Source organism: Hydra viridissima, unplaced genomic scaffold, assembly GCF_058129835.1.
Source record: "Hydra viridissima isolate aposymbiotic clone 2 unplaced genomic scaffold, HvirCarnegie_v1 scaffold_8, whole genome shotgun sequence".
Taxonomy (NCBI): Eukaryota; Metazoa; Cnidaria; class Hydrozoa; order Anthoathecata; family Hydridae; genus Hydra; species Hydra viridissima.
Genome location: NW_028324307.1, coordinates 10,560,001 through 10,583,319, shown reverse-complemented (window position 1 = coordinate 10,583,319; position 23,319 = coordinate 10,560,001). Strand labels below are relative to the sequence as shown.

The window sequence follows — 23,319 nt, the reverse complement described above, 5'->3', positions numbered from 1 at the left end:
AAGAATATAGCGTATCCAATGAGATATATTAAGTTAATATATATCATTGAGCATTTCTGATATCACACGGACGTAGGCGGTGACATAAGCGTTCGTTATTACCCGACTAAGATCGTTCGTTATTTCCCAGCGACCCAACCAAATGAAATTAAATGAATATATTGAGGTTGTATTAATATACCCTAAATATAATACGTGTTAAAAAACTCCATGATTATGATACTTTGCAACTACATAAAAAAAAGTTTAGGTTTTATATACTTAGTATAGCCAATACATAAATGTTTCGCAAGTAAAAATTACATGAAACAAAGAGAAAAACTTAGAATAGATCTATCGTGAACAACATGCGCATCTATACTACACTACTGTACGTCTGGAACTGATCATGGAACACACTCTCGCCAGGGGGAAAAAAATTTGTCAAGTTTCCTAATCGAACATGCCGTAATGACCTTGTTCGGATTTACCCCGCGTTCGCCAATACCCCACTCTCCCCTACATACCTACAAAAACTAATATAGCCGATTTATTATCTCGAGGAACATCGGTGAATGAGTTAAAAAACAACAATGTATGGTGGCATGGACCAAGTTTTCTGAATTCTTTAGAGGAAAAATGGCCTCAGATTCACGTTGAAATCACACAAGAAGCTTCAATTGAATAAAGAAAAACGCTGTGTTAATGAATTTCGCATTATCTTCCAAATTAGTAAATCAATTGCTTGATATAAATCAATTCTCATGTTGGAAAAGACTTGTCAGAGTTAACGGATGGATGTATCGATTTATAAATAACTGTCGATGTAAAATTGATTTGCGCATGATAGGTGATATAACAGCTGATGAATATCATGAAAGCGAAAAGGAAATTATTGTTAAAGCTCAACAGGAAAGCTTCAAAGAAGAATATAACAACCTTAAAAAAGGAAAAACAATATCAGTATCAAGCAAAATTATATCTTTAAATCCACAAATTGATGAAGATGGCTTATTACGCTCTTGTAGTCGATTACAAAATGCTTACTACTTGCCTTACGATGTTAAGCATCCAACCATTTTGCCGAGAGGTCATGCGGTTACAAAATTGATTGTTAAACATTACCATGAAGAAGGAAATCATGTAATGGGAACAAATCAGTTACTCACAAAATTATCAGAACGATATTGGATTATACGAGGACGAGAAGAAATCCGCGATGCAGAAGCAAAATGCAACAAATGCAGAAGAAGAAAATGTAAACCTGCTCAACAGCTTATAGCTCCGCTGCCAGCAATTCGCTTTAAGGAACCACTACGTGCGTTTGCTCGAATTGACATTGATTTTGCTGGGCCATTTCTAACGATGCAAGGTAGAGGGAGGACACGACAAAAAAGATACTTATGCTTGTTTACCTGTTTACTATCACGAGCAGTACATCTCGAGATAGCTTATAATTTAGATACAAATTCATTCCTCAATGCCTTTTTTCGAATGGTGAATAGAAGAGGATTACCACTGGAAGTTTTGACGGACAATGGAACAAATTTTGTTGGTGGATCTCGTGAACTAAAAGAACTTGTAGCTTAGATAAGAATAAAATTACCAACTCTACAGCTGATAAAGGAATCAAGTGGTACTTTAACGCTCCACTAGGACCTCATCTTGGTGGTGTGTTCGAAATAATGATCAAGGCTGCAAAATGTGCAGTATCTGGAATACTTGAAAAGGCCGATATTACTGATGAAGAACTCCATACGGCCTTTACAGGTGCTGAGAGTTTATTGAACTCCCGCCCATTAACGTATCAGAGTGCTGAAAAAAAAGATGTTCCATTGACTCCTAATCATTTTTTAACTGGACAAGTGGGAGGACAATTCGCTCCCGACTCAAGTCAATCAAAAAATTATCATCCTAAAACACGTTGGCGTCGAGTACAAGAATTATTACGTCACTTTTGGAAAAGATGGTTGCGAGAATGGCTTCCCTCTTTATCAAAGCGGTATAAATGGAATCAAGAAAGCCGAAAAATGAAAATAGATGATATTGTATTAGTCATTTCTCCGGATACAGCCAGAGGACATTGGCCGCTCGGTAGAATTACAGAAGTATTTGAAGGAAAAGATGGACGTGTAAGAGTTGTAAAAGTTAAAATTGGCGAAAAAGAATTTATAGGACCAATTACAAGATTGTGTCTTCTTGAGTTCGATAATTGAAAAGGTTTGATAGACTGGAGTCTATCAAAGAAGGGGAGAATGATCGGAAGAAATTTACGTTAACGCTATTTTTGTAACTTATTATGGGACATTCCGATCTTAATTATGCGTGGTTGTGGTATTTGGGTGCTTTACCATAAGTGCTATATATAGCCCATTTATGAAGATTGATAAAAATAATTTAGCTATTCTTAACCGATCAAAACTGTATAAATAGAGTAAAAATTTATTAAGAACATGTTGATTAAAAAGTAACTAAAGCGGTGTTGATCTTCAAAATTTAATATAATACGCAATCGGTATTAATCTTGATCACCTTCGGATCACTGTCTTTCTTGTAGAGTCTCTAATTCTTTATAGAATCTCCATTTTGTAAGGGATACATTTTCATCTTTGAGGATTCTGATATCATGATTATCATTAACTTTCAACTGAGTTGTGCTTTGGTTTTCTGAACTTGTACTTAAGTCTTTTAGGGAATTTAAACTAATTTGGCTTGTGATACTACTTTCTGTATGTTCTTCTATTGTCGTGCAATACTCTTCTTCAGTTGTTGGATTCAAAATACCATCGTTAAGAGGTGTTTCAATTTCCAGCTGATCTTCATTGTCGTGATTGTAATTATCGCTTTCTGATTGAATTTTAATCTCTAACTCAGAAGTTGTTGTTTTTCTGCTACTTAAGTCATTGTTATTTTCATTAAAGTGATCTAACGCTTTTGGTTTCGAGGAAACATCAATATATCCTTGATTTTTGTAATATAAGTTTTGTATTTCAATCGGAGTTTCATCAATTACATGCTGTTAGCAGGGGCGTGTACAGGAATTTTTTTGGGTAAGTCGCAGTTTTAACCCCCCCCCCCCCCAAAAAAAAAAAAAAAAAGTTAAATTTTAGCATCCCCCTCCCCCCCCTTCCTCATTCACAAACGCATATATGAGGTAAGACGGCTTAGCAATCGCCCGATATTTTATCGCACATGATGCTAACCATTATCAAACATCATCGCTTCGCACGCTATCTATTTTTAGAAGAAAATGATGATAACCATAGTCAGCACCAACGCTTAACAATTACACACGACCTATTCTTATATGAAGCAAAAAAAAATTGTTGAAAAACTGTCTAAACTTTATGTTTAAGAAATGTTTAATAAATACTCACTAAACAGGGTGTATGTACCAAGGGAAGTCCAAATTTTATTTTTAATGTTTAAAACCCTTTCTTTCTTTTTATATTTTTTAAAATGCAAGTAATTAAAAAGATACACAGCTTTGTATAAAATAGTTGGGGATGTCCATTGATATATTTTAATATATGCTTGTTGTTAATTACAGTCTTCTCCTCCTGATGATAAATATCAATAGAATTTGACTAAAACTTTACTCAGGGTGTAATTGAAAAGAGAAGTCCGGAATTTGTTCTCTAAGAAATAATTACTTTTATTTTTTTTAAATTAACAAAAGAAAATATTTAAAAAATGAAGTACCTTATAACTTAATAAAAAAAGGTATGTCCATTCAAGTTTCTTATTAATTTGTTTAAGTCAAAAATTAAAACAACCTCCGTTTAAATATATAAATCGTTTTTTTTTTTTTTTAATAAACTTTAGACCGTTCTCGATTTGACAAGCACTATGCGCGAGGTTAGAATTATTTAATTCTATCTCCTATTTTAAAAGTTGGGAGAAAATGAGTTATTAATTTTAGTAAGTAATGATTACTTCTAAAATGCGCTCTATTTTACAAGTTTTTTTCTAATTTGTTTAAACATAAATTATTTAAAGCATAAGTTATTATTTCTTTAAAAATTAAGACTAAGTTTTTAAATAATTATTACTTTAAGAAAAAAATCAAAAACTTTCTCCCAACATTTAAACTTGGAGATAGAACAAAATAATTCTAACTTGGCGTATAATAAAATACTAAACCGTAAATCTAACTGTTATCCCGGATTAATAACTTCTTACCATCCGTTCGAACAGTTAACCTTGTATAGTTTGCTTAATTATTGCTTTAGTTTATTATAATTATTCGCTCTGTTTGCTTTTATCTACCGACGCATCATATTTACTTAACGAAATATTGAAGTTGTGAAAAAATATGTATATATACATATTTTGGGTATGTCCAGCGACGTAGCAGACATCCCCTAGACACGCCCCTGCACTGTTAGTGTAAATCTACTATGGTAACAGGAATAATTGTTTCTTCTTCTATCTTTTGGTCAATTTCATCGTTTATTTCCTCGTTATGTTCTGGAGTGAAATGTTTAGGTGAAACGTAATCTCCTGTCTCAACTTTAGAATTACTATCAAGTATTTCGGGATAGGTATTTGTGACTATTTCGTCGCTGTTATTTTGATCAGTTTCTGCATTACTCTCAATGTCAAGGGAACTGCTTACTGAACTTATTTCTTTTTTGGTAATTTATGGTTCTTCACATTTGATGGCTTTCACATTTTGGGGTTCACAAATTGTTGAATTAGGTCGATCAAAATCTTTCTTATCCATTTCCTTGTTCTCTTATTGCATTGGATTTCGTTCAGTAGTGTTTTGTTGCAGCTGTCGAAACTGGTCTTTTAGACAGTTCATCTCATGGGTGATCTGTTTATTATTCTCACATATATTCTGAATCTCTTGTTGCATAAGTTTATTTTTATCTCCATTTAGGGTGTTGAAATGTGGACAACCCATCCTATAAGACGTGTAATCTCTTGCTGATGCATTATCGTAATAATCGTTGTTGGTTTCATATGGGTAACTTTCATCAAAAGTTGACATCTGATTGTTTGTGTTGGGGTTATATCTGCAATCGTAGGAGTTATCCCAATTGTAGTCTTCTGCATCATCATACTGCAAGGTTGTGTTATCTCTATGTTGAAAATTGTTCTTCTGATGTTGAGTCATATTATCCATTCCCAGCATACGAACTGGCAAATCATTCTTTTGATTTTGATGGGTGCCTGTTCGTGTATTTTCACCTTTATTCCAGTTGTTACTTTGTCTTCTTGATCTGAAGTAATTATCTCTATAATTTGGTTGTGGATTATTTGAGGTAGTAGCTCTCCAATTTTGGTTATTCGAGTCGGGTTGAGTGTATTTATTTTCATTGTTTCTGTTCCAGTTATCGAAATTTTGTGGTGTCCAGTTTCTATTGTTTCTCCATCGCGGTTGTTGAGTAAAGTTTTTCCTGTACTGATACTGCGAGTTGTTATTTTGTGGAATTCTAGGATCTTGGTATTCCTGTCTGCATTGTTTTGCTAATTGTCCTGCCTTATTGCATATATAGCAGATTGGTTGGTTTACTGGGGTTGGATTACGATCCTGATTATTGGTTTGTCTCTGTAGACGCATTTTAAACTTTCTGTTCTCGTCTTTGAGCCTTGCTACTTCTCTAGTCGCATTTTCGGGATTAGCTAAATTCGCAGGTGTTGTATTGTATGCAACCAATGGTGGTGCATCGTTCTCAGCGAATGTTACAGTGCTAGGTTTAACCAACTGGTTGTGTATTTTTGTCATGGTCTTTACTACTGTTTCAATTATGCGAGCGTTATCATCGATGTTAACTGAATTATTCACTCTTGCGATTCTGACTGCTTGTGTGTATGTCTCTGGTTGGCTTAAAAGAAGTTTTCTCTTTAGATTAGAATTAACTCCTTGAATAAAAAGATCTCTTTTGGTTTCTTCCGAAACATTTAACTCTTGTGACAACTTCTCTAAATTTGCTATGAAATGTTCAAGTCCTCTTTCTCCTTCTTTCAATTCATAAAGTTGGGTTTTCTTCATCCAAATACGTTCTGGTGGTTCGTACTCATTCTGGAAAGCTTGTTGAATTAATTGTAAATCTTGTTTTGTTTGGTTTTGAAGGGATTCATAAAATATCGAAGCAGATTTACTTAAGCAAAGCGGAAAAGCGCTAAGTTGTTCGCTATTGTCCCACTTGTTAAAGGTAGCTGTTCTCTTAAATTGAAGGAAAAATTCTTTAACGTCATCATCTGGTCCTCCGTTAAACTGTGGTAAACTAGACTTATCAATTGTTGGTCTAAATGAGTTTGCAATCTTTTCTAACCAATTAAGAGCGTCTCTCTCATCACTTCGTCTAACCAGAGTAGCTTCCGCTTCTTGTTTTGCGGTGGAGTTTAAATGGTTTTCTCGCAACTTTTTCTATCATCTTTTCACTTATAACTTTATCGATATACTCATTTCGCCAATCATTTTCCTCATGTCCTAGTGAGTCTCGATCAAAATGTTCAGTTGGTAAAACTTCAATGTCGGGTGTGGTACAGTTGGGTGCAGGTGGTGTTTTTGAATAAAATAGTGGTAAAACATTAGGATTATTGTTGTTATGAGGTGAACCTGAATGACTTGCCATTTTTGATGTTGATAAAACTGTTTTTAAATGTTTATTAAAAATGTTAATTCACTTTTTATTAAAAACTTTCTTTTTTTTTTTTCTTCTTTAAATAAAATGATTTCTCTTAAAATGTTTTTTTTTTTTTTTTTTTTTTTTTTTTTTTTTTCTTCGATCCTGTTTCAAAATAATCAATATACTTTTTTGAAAATGATTAATAATTAAAGTTCACTGATTTATGAAGAAATGAGTGAATGCATAAATCTCGGTAGGGAAACTCCAGTGTGAGGGTGGCGTTTTTTTTTATATGTTATTATTATGTTTATTCTGTAGTAAAGGCGAAGGGGAAGTTTGGGTTTAGTGTTATGTTTGGATTAGGTATATGGAGGTTGGGAACAAGGTTGATGGTCTGGGGAGTATTTGGTTAGGAAAGGGCTAGGTTTGGGAATAGTTTGGTTAGGAATGGGCAAGGTCTAATCAAAAAAGGCTTGACTTAAATTCGCCGTCCTCAGTATATTCTATAATATAAAACTCAACAATTGTTCTATTAATGTGTAATGGTAAGCACTAAGCATCTGCGTATCGTTATCGAAATATCGAAACTAACCGATATTTTTTACGATAATGGGTTTCGATATGAATTGGTATATCCGATATGTTACGATATGATTCCGATAAAATATCGTTTGGGTTCCGATATGCACGATATCATTATCGCTTTTAGCGATAAATATCGCATAATTTGCCGATAGAAATTGTATAACGATATTTTTGAGTTTCGATATGTACGATACGTTCCGATAAAATATCGTTTGGTTTTCAAAACTTTTCAATATTTTACAAAATTTTGTATTAGATATAACTAAATGTTAAGTTGTTTTATATTAGATATTTTACAATATTTTGTATTAGATTTAACTAAATGTTAAGTTAAAATATTTTGCAATATATTTTCTCAATTTATTGATTAAAATATTGATAAAAAATAATAATCGCCTATTTTTTAACGCCGTTTTTTAGATTAAGTTGTTAAAAACGGCTCAGGCAGTTAGGAGAACAATCCAACTGTTTATTTTTTAAAATAAAAACATACCGTGGTGTGACCTAACAAAGTCCTATGCTTTAAGAAAGTCCTAATTTAAAAATTGACAAATTTCGTATATATAAAAGAATCATTTGCGGAAAATAATTCTGTTGTTTAAACTAGATATCTAGTTAGATAAAATAACTAAATTTTTTTCTTTAAATGTTTATTTTATGTATACGAAACTTGTCATTTCTTAAATTAGGACTTTCTTAAAGCATAGGACTTTGTTAGGTCACACCACGGTAAGCGCTCCAAAATATTTTTATATTTTTAAAAAAGAAAAAGTTATTCTTTAAATATTCGTAACAATTGTGGTTTATTCGATTAAAACTCATTATTAAAGTCCGCTTTTCTAATAATAAAAAATACTTATGTGATTAAAATATCGTCTAGCTGAAATGTTGCCGCTAATTGTAGCGAATGGAAACTTTCGCTACCGGTTTCGGCCGAAACCGAATTCAAAATTTCTGCTTCGACAACCTTTTACTTATTCTGTTTCGGGCAAAATTACGGTTCAAACTACTACTGTAATGAACCAAAACTTTTTATAGGGAGGTTTTTTCTTTAAGTTTAGAAAACTTGTTTTTATTTAGTGTGGGATCATGATGGTTTCCTAATTATATTGATGTTTTAATCGTTTGTGGGTAAATCAATTATCAATTACAAAAATTGAAGTAATTATTAATTGAAATCACGTGACAATTGAATCAAGTTACTATTCTCAAATCATTCTTTAAGCGATCATCAAATATTAAAATATTTTCACATGTTCTATTTTTTATCAAATCATGTTACATACTGATCGTTCAAATGCCTTATGTCCCATAAATCATTACAAAAACAAATCTATTTTATTTTTTCAAATATTTATTTATTCAAACAAATTTGAATGATAAAAAAATGTCATAGTTATGGAGTTTTTGAAGATTTTTGTTATTATTATCAAATATATATATATATATATATATATATATATATATATATATATATATATATATATATATATATATATATATATATATATATATATATATATATATATATATATATATATATATATATATATATATTTGATAATAATAACAAAAATCTTCAAAATTTGTCAATTTTTAATTTAGGACTTTCTTAAAGCATAGGACTTTGTTAGGTCACACAACGGTATGTTTTTATTTAAAAAAATAAACAGTTGGATTGTTCTATAGAGATATATATAGAGATAAGTTGTTCCGTTGCGAAATTTGTTAGAACGTTATGTTAATAATTTTGATAGTTGTTTGTAACAACTATCAAAATTATTAATTCCGTAATCTTGTTGGTTTTTATGACGTTTTTGAGGGATATTGTCTGGTATAAAAGAAGGACTAAATTTGTAAAGATAGGTATTTCTTTGAAGAGAATATTATTGTCATCTCATCGATGTGTTGCGAGAAAACTACAAGATCGATCGATAGATAGATGCATTTGAATAATATATAAGTTTTTGTAATGAGTTATGAGACACTGTTAAGTAAAATAGTTATTTCATGTTATTTTGATATTGATTTGGCTTTCATGTTTCAGATTGTTTCGATTTCGGCTTCACTCAAACTTCGGTTTCGGTTTTGGTTACGGTTTTAATTACGGTTCTACTGAACCGAAATTAACTAGCTAATTGTAATAAAAACGTTTTTAAAAACTCTCTGGGAAAAAGTTTTTGGGATACTCTTTAAATTACTTAGATGTACATAATTAGGCCCTTAAAATAAATTTTTTTTTATAAGGAAAGATATTAAAATTTTAGTTTGAATTAGTATTAAATTTGTAATTGAACAACATTTTGAAGAATGCCAAGGTCAAGGAGCGAAATTTGGGATCACTTTGATGAAGAGGTCAGTACTACACCAGATGAAGAGCGACTTGTTACTGCAAAATGCAAGTATTGTTTTGCAATTTGCAAGTTGGCGGACAGGAACACATCTGGCATGAGATCACATTTGACAAGGAAGCATCCTGTTCAGTTTGCAGCCCTGGAGGAAAATCGCCATGTTGCTTTTGATGAGTTAAAACAGGTGCAATAAAGTTTACAAAGGTTTTTACTTTTTTAATTTAAATATTAACTTTTATTTTCATATGTGTTAGTTATTATAACTATTACAATACCAAGATTTAAGAAGATTTAACGATAAATATCAATAACTTTTGATAAATTCTGATGAATGTTTCAATATTAGGTATTTTAATGGGTTTCATATTAATTTTTAGACCTACAATGAAGACGAGGCTTATGAGCAGGTCCGAGATGATAAGACACCATTAATGTTGAGCAGTAGAGTTAAACGAGGAAGACTTTCCGGACCATCAGCAGAAAAGGTCCAAAATCTAAAGCATTGGGTCAAATTCAAGCCACAAGACAACGAGCAGCTCAGAGGAGACATTGAAATTGTCAAGTTTTTGGCCCGTTTAAATTTGCCATTCTCTTTGGTTGAACATGAAGCTTTTAAAGATTTTGTTCACTACTGCAACCCAAAAATGAATGTGAAGGCTGCAACAACATACTCCCGGTTCAAGTACGAAAAATTTTAATTGTTTTAAATAAAATTTTATTGTGGGGAGTCAATTCAATGGGAGTTCCAAGAGAACTAAATTTTTTAAAAAGCTACTTTTTTAAGACCAATCCACACCAATTTTTTTTTGGGTTATCTTAGTAGGTAACCAAATTGATATGTAACGAGAAATACCAATAATTTTTTATTTTAACTTTAGGTTGCCGTTGTTGTACAAAAATGTGAAAATCTGTGTGGATGACATTCTAAAGGAGGAATTGCCAAAGACCGCTGGATTTGCAATCTCAACTGACCTCTGGCAAAGTAGAAACAATGATGCATACCAAGCCAGTACATTGCACTATGTGAGTGAAGACTTCCGATTAAGGATGTTTGTGATTGGAGTTTCTCCGTTTTCCGGACGACATACAGCTGAAGCCATTGCTCTTCGTCTGGATAAGTATGTTTTAGTATTTAATTTTTATTACGTTAAAATTTCTGTAAATTAAGTTAATCGTTTGAATTATTAAGATAAGCAAAATCCGCCATTTAGTTTAAAGTTAATGTCACAAATTATCACTTTTATTTATATCTAAAATAACAACAAAAGTATTAGTTTATATTTTAAAACATCAAAAAGCAAACAACTAATTTTACTTTGCTTTTCAGGAATGTCTCAGAGTTGGCCGGAAATAATGGAGTTTCGTCCGTTGTGTGTGTCGATGATTCAGCCGCTAATATGAAGGCGGCAATTAACAAGTGCAATTTTGTAGATGCATCTCTTTTGTGTGCTGATCATCTTTTGAATTTGGCAGTTGAAGCAACTGTCAAAGAAACAAAAGGCTTTGACAGTTTGGATCTTCACGAAGCAATCCAAAGAGCAACTGAATTAAGTTCAAGATGCCACAAGTCATCTTTGTCTGAGCAAAGAATTAAAAAAGAGGTAACTAGTTTAACATCTTTTTTCGCTTTTATAGTAATTTAGTTTATAGTTTAATACGATACAAGCGCAATATAAACTTCTTAGTACACTTTGTGAGACAAAATTTTTCAACTGATAAAATGTTAACATTTAAAAAGTAAAAACATAACATAGTTAATATCAGTTTTTTATTATAGTAAATAGTACTAATCAACTTTTATGTTATGTTTCTTATGATTCTATTTTAATTTTTAGCTAAAGCTGTTGCTTGATGACAGTGATGTTGTTAGCAAGGATAAGTTGAAATTTGTGAAAATCATCACTCCTGTGAAAACACGCTGGAATTCAACTTTTATGATGTTGGAAAGCATTGTAAAAATGCGTCGTATCCTCAGCTCCATTAGAGACATTCCTGGAAAAGATGACACCAAACTAGCTCCAGTCATTCCTTCAGAAGATGAATTCAATCTTTATGACGAAATTTTGCCTATTCTGAGGAGAGTTGCTGAGATTTCAGAATGTTTCTCTGCAGACAAAGAAGTAAGCATTCACCTCGTTATCTCAAACATTTACACACTGAGGCACAAATGCCTGGATTTCATCAAGGCTGGTGCGGGATCACCAACAGCACAAATGTTTCACCAAAAGCTGGTGGAAAACTTGGATGTTCGTTTTCCGGACATTGGTTGTCAAAACCTTTTTTACTCCGTTGCCAACTTGCTTAATCCCTTGTACAAGGGAAGAGCTCTGAAAAAACTGGGTGGATTTGATGAAGCCTATGAGGCACTGATTACTCAATCCAATGCTTATCAGGAATGGATTGCTGCAACAACATTATTTAATGAACGGTTACATGCTGAAATCCAAGGTCATGTTTCGGAAGATGATCCTTTCTATAATGTTGGAATGGAAGAAGCTCCTGCACTTATGACTTCCTATTCTGGTCCGGCTCCACCTCCAAAGTCGGACATTGTCACTGAATGGGAAATATTTCAAAAACTCCCAGGGGTTGTTGGTGTGGACGTGCTGGAATTTTGGAGAGCAAATAAATACAAATTTCCTCTCCTTGGTCAAGCTGCTAAAAAATGGCTATGTGTACCTGCTTCCTCAGCATCTTCAGAAAGAGCTTTTAGTGCCGGTGGTGGAATTGTCTCTTATAAAAGAACAAAATTGCAGCCTGAACAAGTTGAAAAATTGTTGTACATTCAGCAAAACTACCCTAAGATCCAGATCAAAAGATGGCTTCTAACCAGTCGGGATGAAAAAGAAGAATTGTTTGAAGAGGCTTCTACCAATAACTCTCAGAACTCAGCTGCTTCAAGTCAGGGACTTCCTACTTCAACTCTTACATCAGCAGTTGAAATGGATGACTAACTTAAATTGGTTCATTGCCTTAGTGGCGTCATTGGTTTTTTTTACTGCTTAAAGTTTATAAAATTTGCCATGTAGTGATTTAGTGATTTCAATAAACCTTGACTTTGAGATTAAATTTTAATCTTTTTCTTATATTAAGTCACAGGCACAAACCTTAACGTGTTAAACATGTCACGTCAACAATTTATCAAGTAAAAAATTATTTTTTGTTTTTAGCTGTTTTTTGCTTCAACTTAAGTCTTGAATAAATTAAAAAATCAAAATTACAAATAAAGTTTTGTTTATTTCTTTTTTTTACATTAAATAGTGCACTTGTCAGCAATTTTATGACAGTATTTAGGTTTTTAAAAAAATTATTTTTTTAGTCGGAAAAAATAATATCGAAATGAATCGATAAGTATCGTTATCGTTTGAGTTACGATATGAGTTACGATATTTAGGTAATTGACCGATAAATATCGTAATGAATCGATAAATATCGAAACTTTATCGTGCAAACTTTTTGGGTACGATATTATCGTAATATAAAAAAACTTACGATATGCACATTCCGATACCTTATCGTATCATATCATAATACGATATGTTTCGATACGCAGACCCTTAGTAAGCACTCTTATATTTGTGTGACGTAAGTGTAATGGCGCGGATATGCTAAGGTTACTGATCTCAAAATATAACTGGATAGCGTATACGAAAAAATTTTTTGAAGCCAGTTTTGGCCTCCCAAGATGGCGGCGGAATTAAGGAATGGTTATGAAAATTAAGAAACTGATGATAATCAAGTTTTATATCTTAAGCTCAAATATTGATAAATATATAATTTTCTAATAAAAATCTAGTTTTTTTGTTTAAAATAAGATTTTATTCATAAAAATAACGGAATGTTACATATTTACATAAATTTCAAATATAAATATTTTTTTATTTAACAAAACAAATTCTTACAATAAGTTGCTCTATATTAACTTTCTATTTTTCGTTTTTTAGAATAAATATAATAAAACAAAAATTCTCAGTAAAACTAAAAACAAATTTTAACTTTAATTTGCTTAAATTTAGTATGTTTAATAAAAGTAAAGAAAAAGTATTTGTTTGCTTGTGCAGAAATCTCAAGTTTCAAATAGTTAGCATTCGTTATATAATTTATGTACCTTTTAGTTCTTAACTACCCTATGCTGTGTGCTAGAAGGTTAATAACACAACAGCATGGTAGGCAGCTGATTTTATTTTTAAGATAAAATATTTTTTAGGCATTAGTTCATCAGATAAATTGTAAATGCTGCATGAACTATTAGCTGAGCGCTGTGATTACACACAACTCAGAGGTTCCTTCTAGAGTTATTGTATATATATATATATATATATATATAATCATATCATAAAAATATTTTTGATTGGTTTTTGAATAGGATAAGTTTTGTTAATTGCTTCCTAAGCTTTTTTCCAGTTATTTTGGCAGTTTGTTTTTTACCCAGGTGATAAAGATATATTTTTGCATAGTTTTCTGAAATGAGTTTAATCAGTGAAAATTAATGGTTATCATTTATAGCTGAGTCAAACATATGAGAAGTTTGTTCATTAAATATTTTTGATTAATCAACTGATCTCAAAACAGCACTAGAAATGGCATTTTGAATTCCTATTTCATTTGGAAGGTTGCCATTTATTGAGGCAAGCAACCTTTGGAAACATCTTTCTGTTTCTTCGCATATGATAGCAACACTTTTGGTTGCTTTAATTAAACCTCCTCTGTCTTTGAATTTTAAAAAACTGGTTTGTTCGAAACGATAAGAAAGTACTAATGCATTCCAACATTTAATGCAGATGGTTTATTGTAAATTTAACCTTAATGATTTGTTTTGAATAACAAGTTAAAAACAATTGACTCAATTATTGAGAGCTGAAATATTACAAAGAATAATATATAAGTAAAATAACATATATTAAAAAATCACATTTGGTATTTAATATTTTTATTAAATACTATATCCATTAATTACATATATGTATTAAATAATCCTAGAAGGAACCCCTGAGTTGTGTGTACTCACAGCACTCAGCTAATAGTTCATGCAGCATGTACATATCTGGTATCTTGCTACAAAAATTGAAAATATAAAATTTGTCAAAATTGTAAGTAGACACCACTGCCGTTTACCATACAGTCGTGTTATCAACCTTCTAGCACACTGCATTGGGTAACTAAGAACTAAAAGGTACATAGATTGTGCATAAATATTATTTAATCGTAAATTACACTTAAAAAGTATATCGAATATTTTGTACCTTAGTATCTAAATAATTACTTTAATTGTCTGATTTTTTCAGAAATCATTTCATTTCTTTAAAGTCATTAAAACTTTATTTCATAGTCTAGTTTTTCTTTCAAAACTCTATTTATTTTCTTTAATATTTCTGTAAAAAGCCTTATAAAATGTACATCGATCACCGCTAAGAGCTCCGATCGCCGCCATCTTGGAATTTTGGCTTCAATTTTTTTTGAAAAAGGCAATTGAATACGCTATCCAGTTATATTTTGAGATCAGTGGCTAAGGTGCGCGGTAAAGCATCAAACTTTTCAATAACAATATTTAACGCATATAGTAATAACAACAATAATATTAATAATCTAAATGCAAACAAAAGTACTTACTACTGGTTCTTCTTCTCTTACTTATTTTTCTTAACAAATATTCTCAATTATTCTCATCAATATACATTCTCTTAAAATTAACTCATGCAAATATCAATAAATCAATACAGATAATAACGCTTATTTAAAGTTACTCAAATATCTTTTCTTACCAATTCTTCTCGTAAGTTTCTCTTTAAAATCTTCGTAAATACTTCTCATAAATTTCTCTTTAAATCTTTAAAAGTCCTTTTCTCATAAATTCCTCTTTTAAATCTCTTATTCTTCTTAACTCTTACTTTGCCATTTTAAGACCTCTTCAAAAACTCTTAAAAACTCTCTTCAAAAACTGTCCTCCCAAAAACTGTCTTCTTTTCTTTTTTTGAGCTTTTTATAGTTTTCGGTTGTTTACCGTTTTGCTACTTATTCATCATTTATTTATATGACAGGTTGAATAAGTTTCCGTGCGTACATCTTTTCTTGGTTGTTGTTATTTTTTATTTTTATTTTCGCTTTATCGTTTATTAATATGACAAATTCAATAAGTCTCTGTGCGTACTTCTTTTCTTGGTTGTTGCTGCTTTTTACTTTTCTTTTCGCTTTATCATCTTGTTCATATGACTAATTCAATAAGTCTCTGTGTGTACGTCTTTTCTTGGTTGTTGTTGTTTTTACTTTTCTTTTCGGTATATCGTCTATTCATTTGACAAATTCAATAATTCTCTGCGTGTACGTCTTTTCTTGGTTGTTGTTACATTTTACTTTTCTTTTCGCTTTATCATCTTATTCATATGACAAATTCAATAAGTGTCCGTGCGTACTTTTTGTTGGTTGACTCACTCTTTTTGTCGAATATTATATGCTTGAGTCGGGTAAAAATTAAAGATGTTTACAATTTTATCATTTTCCCTCCTCACAATATAATGTTTACGTTTTTTCATAGAGGAATTTTTTTATATTGATCTTTTATGCTTTTTTAAATAAGTTTTTTAATTTGTTATTAATTTTTTATTAACAATAACGCAAAATTATTTTAATGATATTTCAGTAATTTGATTTTATAAAACGTTGTTTCGGCCAAATTTAGCTAAATAAGAGTTTAGTGAGAAATATTGAATGGCCTTCGCTAGCGGAGTCAGGAAATCGACTTTGCGCATCCTTCCGTATAGTAGTCCTTGGCTTAGCTGTAAATCCTCAAAATAAGAAATCACTAACCAACGAAGATTACTCTGCAGTCTGCAGTTGGCTAAAAAATAGAAAACAGTTTACTCCTTCATTTTCTACAATAAAGATAAAATTTGAATTCAAAAATACTTTGTGCTTTTTTTTTTTTAAAAAAAAAATTGTGAAGAGTTGTGGGGAATTATTTTAGGTTTCACCTTTTTATACATAATTTACAACAGCGACATTAATTAGCGCCTTAAAATATTTCATAATTTTTCATAACCCTCTATTTGCTTAGAAGATGTCATTCACGGCATATTACCCCGATTAAAGCAGAGACTTTAATCAATTTCCTTCTATCTCGTCTTCCATGATACATTTCTAATATTTTACCGGTTGTTTGCAAATTTTCTTTGTTTCAACCATATCGGACTATTGAACCACAAGCTCGACAGCGTCTCCGGGCTCCTCTTATTCCAAGATTATTAAGGTTTTCTTATGTCGGGACATAAAGGCATTTTATTTCTCTATTCAATAAAATCTGTTGAGTTCCTAAAAAACTGTAACCAACTCCCTCTTTCTTTTAACCAATAAAGTACAGCAGTACTGTCAACCCAATTATACACTTCGATAATATTACACTTGATTAATGTCTTCTTAATGTGATTTATCAACGCTGCTATCAGTCCCAGTCCTGAAAGTTCACGTGGTGTAATTCGTGCTTTTGCTACAATTAGGTTAATTGTTTTCAGATTTTTTATGGTTCTTTGCAGCATAGATGCAAGCACATTCTACAATATACCGTCGCACATACGATTTACATGATCTGAAAACCCATGGAGCTCCATTTCAATAATTCTTCTAGATGCAAAGCTCCGTGGAATTAAAATAGTTCTTTTGGTGCTTATTGCTTTAATTTTGGTTTGCTATTCTTCCGGAATTTGTTGATCACAACTAATTGTATAATATTCTTCCAATGTTTAGAACAGTTGCACTAAATCCAAATACATCAAAAAGATTGTTAATTGCGGATAGCACTTTCGTTATCACTTATTTTTTTCCGTTATATGCAAGCAGCAAGTTCAATGGACAGCTGATCTGTTTTCTTGCTCCAAGGAATCCTAAGTATTTTTGTTGATTTGGCCTCAGCGACGTTTTCCATCTTGTTTATCTTGTTGCTGTACCATTTATGCAGCTGGAATCCAGCTTCTGTTAAGATTTGTGTTGATTAATTTTTAAACCTGATAAGTTCTTCTTCCGTTTCTCCACCTCCTTGCAAACCATCGACATAAATATCTTCTTCCAAGGCAAGCAATGTTTTTGGATAAATATCCTTATATTTTGATATATGCTTTTAAATGGTAGAGCCGAAAAACGTAAGGGTTTGAACTGGAGCCTAAAATCACCCTTGTAAACCGAAACTCCATTTATTAAAATTTTAAGTCCTTATACCAAATTAATCGTTGTGCGTCTCGATCCATTTCGTGAATTCGAGTTTGTAGAAACCCTTTCTTTACGTCAACTAAAACGCATAGTTTATTCATTTGATTTTGTATGAGAATGTCATACAAAATATTAGGGGTTACAGTGATGGTCTCACTTCCAGACAATTGTTTAATGAAGGTGGTTGAGCGTCTTTTTTAGCTGAACAATCATAAACAACTCGTATTTTTGTTGACTCAGCATTTTCTTTGGTTACAGCTTGATGAAGAGTGTAATGTGGTCATAATAATTTCTCCCGTGGGTTTTTCTAGTCCTATTTCCAATATTCCCTCATTGATCTGTTTCATCATTATACCATTATACTGTTCTAGCTTTTTAAGTTTTTTTAATTGAGCTGTTGTACTTTTTAACCTTTTAATAACCATTTCTCTGTCTTTTGGTAGTTTGACAACATCTTTTTTCAAAGGCATTCAAGTTTCATAATAGGCTTTGTCGGTTTAGCGCTGTTTTTTGCTAAAGTCTTGATGGAACATTGATTCATAGCTTGAGCCTGATATCTAAGTACTTCTAAAACTACACATTTGCTCGAACTCATCGCGATCAGTATTCAATAAGAAACCTTTTTAAACCAGAACTTAATTGCATTCGTCTCCCAGAAAGAGGCCATCCCAACATAGTTAATTCGGCTCGAGGATCTTTATCCGGACTTTTCCGAGAACCACTGGTTCCGTAGTTTTTATTCTTTGATAATCAACAGTACCGAGTGTTATATCAACAGGTTGCAATTCATCACCCTCTTCATCATTGCAATTCTCCTCAGTTTTTCAAAATGCTTCTTTACATTCTTGATCATTGGATTGGGTAAGAAGGTGAATATTTCCTATTCTGCATCGGTACATTCAACCTTGACGTGGAATTCCGGTATCGTTATTGATTCTAGCGTAACGTTATATATTTCCACTCGCTTGTCCACCGTTCCACATAGCTGTTTAATGCTTTTAAGTTCCCTTCGAGTAGATTTCAGCTTCAGTTTTGTTATCAAGTTCGTATCCCAGCAAGCACATAACGTTGAAACAACGTTGAAACAACGTTGTAACAACGTTGATCAACGTCGATCAACGTTATTTCAACGTTTTTTCAACGTTGTGTGCTAGCAGGGATATATATAAGTAAACCAGCACCCATATTCAACATTACGCGAGGTTAGAATTATTTTGTTCTATCTCCAAGTTTAAACGTTGGGAGAAAGTTTTTAATTTTTATCTTAAAGTAAAAATTATTTAAAACTTTAGCTTTAATTTTTAAAGAAATAATAACTTATTCTTTAAATAATTTATGTTTAAACATATTATTTAGAAAAAAAATTGTAAAGTAGAGCGTATTTTTAAAGCACTCATTATTTACTAAAAGTATTAACTCATTTTCTCTCCCAACTATTAAAGTAGGAGATAGAACAAAATAATTCTAACCTCGCGATTATTCTTACCGAGTATCCATAACCAATATAGTTATAACTCAACGTTTTGCTTGTTAAAATCTCCTAGCGTCTTGCAACGTTTAGCTTTTTTTTGCAACCGTTGTTTTTGTAATTTTGTAACCTAGAGTAAATAAATGTTCACCAGTACTTGAGATTATTGCTTTTTTGTAAAGATCCCCATTATATTGTTTGAATGCAGTGTTTCGATGTTTATATGACCTTGACTGTACGTTTGCGTTTGTTTTTTTTATCGTTCTGGTTAAAAACTGAGTTCAATGGATTTCTTTCAATGCGTTTTTGCAACTTTTCGACAAGTTGCTCCAGTCCAATTTTTCCCATCCATCATCGTTTTGTGTGAGTATTTCACAAACTGGTCCAAGTTTATCCAGTAATGAATACACGAATGATTGAGCCGTTTGCAGTTTGTGCACCGTTTTCAATATTCGTACTGTTCTCGTTTATTGTAAAAGTCGTGAACTACTTTGATCTCGAGCATGTTGGTATAGCCGCCAATCCTTCAAGATCTTTAATCAACGCTTTATAAACCCAAATATGTTTTCTTTAAGTAGTATAGGTTTTTCTTCATCGTACCCCTCCAATCAATGTGGTAAACCAAGTATATCCTCTCTGGGTTTTCCTTCGATCCAGTGGCTACGTGACGGAATAAAAACGTCTAATGTAGGTTCAAATCATGTTCGCTCGATTTATAGACAATCTGAACCGTAATAGAACGTCTAATGAACGTAATTTTCTTGTCCGTCCTGAAAATGTGACGATATAAGTAAATTGACCACTATATTAGTTTTCCCAACCTTTTTAGCACGTTTTTTGAACGGCTTTTTCATGCTTGCAGACTCGAAAAAGCATAATTTTCAAAAAATGGCGATTCTTATACTCAGATCCGAGTATGTTTTTTTATTATTTATATGTTATCTTTTTATGTTACCTAAATAGTAATTGTGAACTCATCGAAGAGTTATTTTTAATAAAAAGATAACATATAAATTAAAAAAAACAAACAAACATACTTCTTAAGTTTAAAATTTTATTTTATTACTGCAAAAAATAACAGTGTATAACCTATGCACTAATACTATATTGCGGCTGTTGTTATTATTATCAATATCAATCTTTTTATCAATCGTTTTTAGAAAAGAAAAGTTTTCAATTTTGCATGGATGATTTCTGTTTCTTAAAAGTTGAAACAAAATATACTGCGCGTTAATGAAGCTTTTTCTTTTAATTTCTTTCAACTTGTCTCTTCCGTAATAAGTGTCATAGAAAGAAGAAAATTCTATATAGTCATTGATGAGCTGTTCTTCCAAGTATTCAACGTCATCTATTCTTTTTCCAGTCAGCACGAAATTAATGTAGTTAGCATTTTCATAGTGATTGTTAAACCCAAGTTGCTTTAAGAAGATGAGTATATGTTCTTTGGTAATTTTGGAATATTTGATGATTTTTTTATTGGAGTTGACGAGAAGGTTTAAAGCTTGAAATTTGCTTTTTAGTTTCTCAAAGATCTCCTTTTGAACTTTGCATTTTTGTTTTCCGTTGTATTGTTTGATGTATTCTTGGAAGTGGATTATTCTTGACGAGCTTGTTTTGTTTGTGTTGAAGTGATAGTAACCTATTTTAATGTCTAGAGGTTTTTGTTGACAAGAACATTTTATGCAAAATTTTTTACCGCATCATCCATTTCAAACTTGTTGAGGTCTTCATTTGAGCAGTATTTGCATTTGTACAAGTAGATTGGTTTTTGCTCAATTTTAATATGAGTCCACTTTTTAGAGTCGACAAGTTTTGACGCTGTTTGAAAGTATTGTCTTTGAATGTCTTCTTTTTCGGCGTTAAATTTCTCAATTTCTTCAAAGGGAAGTTTTGTTTGAAAAATGTCTTCATACCTTTGAACAAGATGAATGGTTTTTGCAACAAAGAAAGCTTTTTCAGTTTTTACTTTTTTAAAGTTTTCCGTGTCTTTTGCAGCTTCAATGTCAAACTGCTTTAAAATTTTTTCGTTTAATGAAGTGATATTCATGTTTATTAATTGCTTTATAATGATCATAAGCTACTATATAAAAGTCTACAGATCAGATGAATCTTTGTCATCCGGACCGAAAAACTTCTAGTAGTTGATCAAGTTAAATCTGTTTTTATAATGTCCTATAGCCAGAGTGCGAATTCCGTCTTCCAAAATTTTTCTTTTATCATCTTCAGCGCTGAGTGCAACTTTGTTAATTTCTTCCGTGTAAATATCATGCTTATGAGATCGGATAATGTTCATTTTTGAAAACTTTTCTTTTTTATTCATTAAGCAGTCTTTGTAGTCTTGATGTTCTATCTTTTTATCAACAACGTTTTTCTTTACCCCTTTGCACTTTTGTGTTCTTTTTCTTCAAGGATCTTGTAAGAGTAGAGCTAAGGTCGAAGTCCAACAAACTCTTCAATTTACTTTCCTCCGGTTTGGTCTTTGAACATTCCGATGACTTTTTTGTTAGCACCAACTTTGAAACCGACGTTTTTAATGGCGGGATGGTTTTTGTCAAATTCGCTCGTGTCGAATCTTTCTAGTATGTCATCAGCAATATCTTTATAAAAATCTTCAGTTTCGATTTCGTAAATGAGCGAGTCCGTGTCAGTCATAAGCAGCTTTGCGCGGTCATTATATTTTGGTTTGATATAGTCGTAATAGTGTTTGAACATTAGAGTTTTGCTTAAATCCAAGATGCACATTCCTAAATAAATGGGTTTGTTGTAAACAAGTTTTGTTTTCCTAATGTGCACGGCAATCAGGTTTAATTTCGAAAGTCGAACCATCAAAAATGGTTCACTCTAAAAAAAAATCCGTTGTATACAACGAATTGGGTAACAGATCAATCCGTCGCTATTGCACCAACGGCTTTTCCGTTAAGTTAACGGATTAAAGTTTTAACGGATTGAAGTCCGTTGATATTTTTCCGATTAAACAATCCTTTTAAATAAAGGAGTTATTACTTTAGTGCATCAAATTATCCGCTGTTTTTATTTAGTTAAAATAACGTTATTGTAGGGAATAATCAGTTAAAATCACTCCATTATAATTAAAGAAGAATTAAGCCACATAGTATTGTAATTTGATAACAAAGTAATCCTTACATTTTTTAAAATATGGATTATTTCATTATGATATTCTTAATACATATTGGTTCTTACCATTATAAATGTAATAATTACCACCCATCTGATACAAGCAGTACTAATTATACAAACTACCATGGTTGGGAGAAATATAGTGCTCAATTTGTTAGCAAGCTTCAAAAACTCTTTAACTGGACATTGAAAACTAATCAAATATTTGTAATAATGTAATTCAGTACACAAACTTTTAATTACAATCAAAATAGTTTTTAAATATATTTTTAATAGTCATTATATTTGAGGTTATAAAACATCTGTATAAAACACACACACCCATATACACAATAGATGTTTAAACTAAACCAATTGTTAACAAACTAGGTTTTAGGTTTTAACGCTGCTGTTCTTAGTACATGTTTCACGCTTCAATTCCAGCAACGTGTTGTCAATTCCTAAAGGTAAATATAACATAAAATACAATAAAGAAAATATGGAACCTAAATTATATAAATAGTATGAAATGAAAATAAAATTTTACAAAGTACCTTTAAGAAATATTGCTATTGCTAATTCCTGATTTATAAATTGATAATAGAAATTTTATTATTTTTTTTTATTTCCGATACCATTTTCTAAAGATAAAGTTCGATGCAACAACTAAATAATATCTTTAATAAAAATGTGTAAAAAAAGATAATCTTACCTGATAACTGAAAGGTTCTATAATTTCCACATACTTCAAAACCTGTCAGGAAAAAAGTAAAAAAAAGTCTTCAACTTAAATAACGATAAATTAAAACAAAAATAAATAACCTCACCAAAAGAGATGCAAATAACAATATCAGAATTTCAATTTGATACCACATCCCTCGTGTCTAAGTAGTAAATTCTAAACGAATATAAACAAGGCATACATAAACTTAGTTGTACCTAACCGAAATAAATATCCCCATCAAAAGAAATGCAAATCAAAATGCAAATGCAAATCTAATTTTTAATTTTACAACTAATTTAAACTTACAGCGTGATATTG

General features: G+C 31.4%; 4 protein-coding genes across 22 annotated transcripts in view; 2 read left to right on the top strand and 2 right to left on the bottom strand.

The window, feature by feature from the left end:
- The window catches only part of LOC149884966 (uncharacterized), a 748,071-nt gene that overhangs the window by 21,876 nt on the left and 702,876 nt on the right, over positions 1-23,319 (bottom strand). The gene's annotated exons all lie outside the window — the stretch shown is intronic.
- Positions 685-1,569, top strand: LOC149885028 (uncharacterized). The gene has a single exon (XM_090094601.1). The coding sequence runs from the start codon at positions 685-687 to the stop codon at positions 1,567-1,569; it is 885 nt and encodes a 294-aa protein (XP_089950727.1).
- Positions 1,665-2,195, top strand: LOC149885027 (uncharacterized). Its single transcript, XM_090094600.1, has one exon. The coding sequence runs from the start codon at positions 1,665-1,667 to the stop codon at positions 2,193-2,195; it is 531 nt and encodes a 176-aa protein (XP_089950726.1).
- Positions 22,501-23,319, bottom strand: part of LOC145182727 (uncharacterized) — a 6,032-nt gene continuing 5,213 nt past the window's right edge. For 6 of the 19 annotated variants that reach the window (XM_090096446.1, XM_090096457.1, XM_090096459.1 and 3 more), the window contains 5 exons: positions 23,308-23,319; positions 23,105-23,175; positions 22,990-23,031; positions 22,832-22,859; positions 22,501-22,738 (listed from right to left, as the gene is read on the bottom strand). The exon at positions 23,308-23,319 is cut by the window's right edge. Coding sequence is in view for 5 of the 19 variants with exons in the window: in XM_090096457.1 (XP_089952583.1) it covers positions 22,671-22,738; positions 22,832-22,859; positions 22,990-23,031; positions 23,105-23,152 (186 nt within the window). In the remaining 14 variants the exon portion in view is untranslated. Of the gene's footprint in view, positions 22,739-22,831; positions 22,919-22,989; positions 23,176-23,307 lie in introns of all 19 variants that reach the window. The other 13 variants (XR_016455149.1, XM_090096441.1, XM_090096447.1 and 10 more) reach the window with 5 other exon arrangements.

Bases quoted from the DNA above. Each gene is read 5' to 3' on its own strand.
- LOC149885028 (XM_090094601.1), top strand. From the start codon at position 685: ATGAATTTCGCATTATCTTCCAAATTAGTAAATCAATTGCTTGATATA.
- LOC149885027 (XM_090094600.1), top strand. From the start codon at position 1,665: ATGATCAAGGCTGCAAAATGTGCAGTATCTGGAATACTTGAAAAGGCC.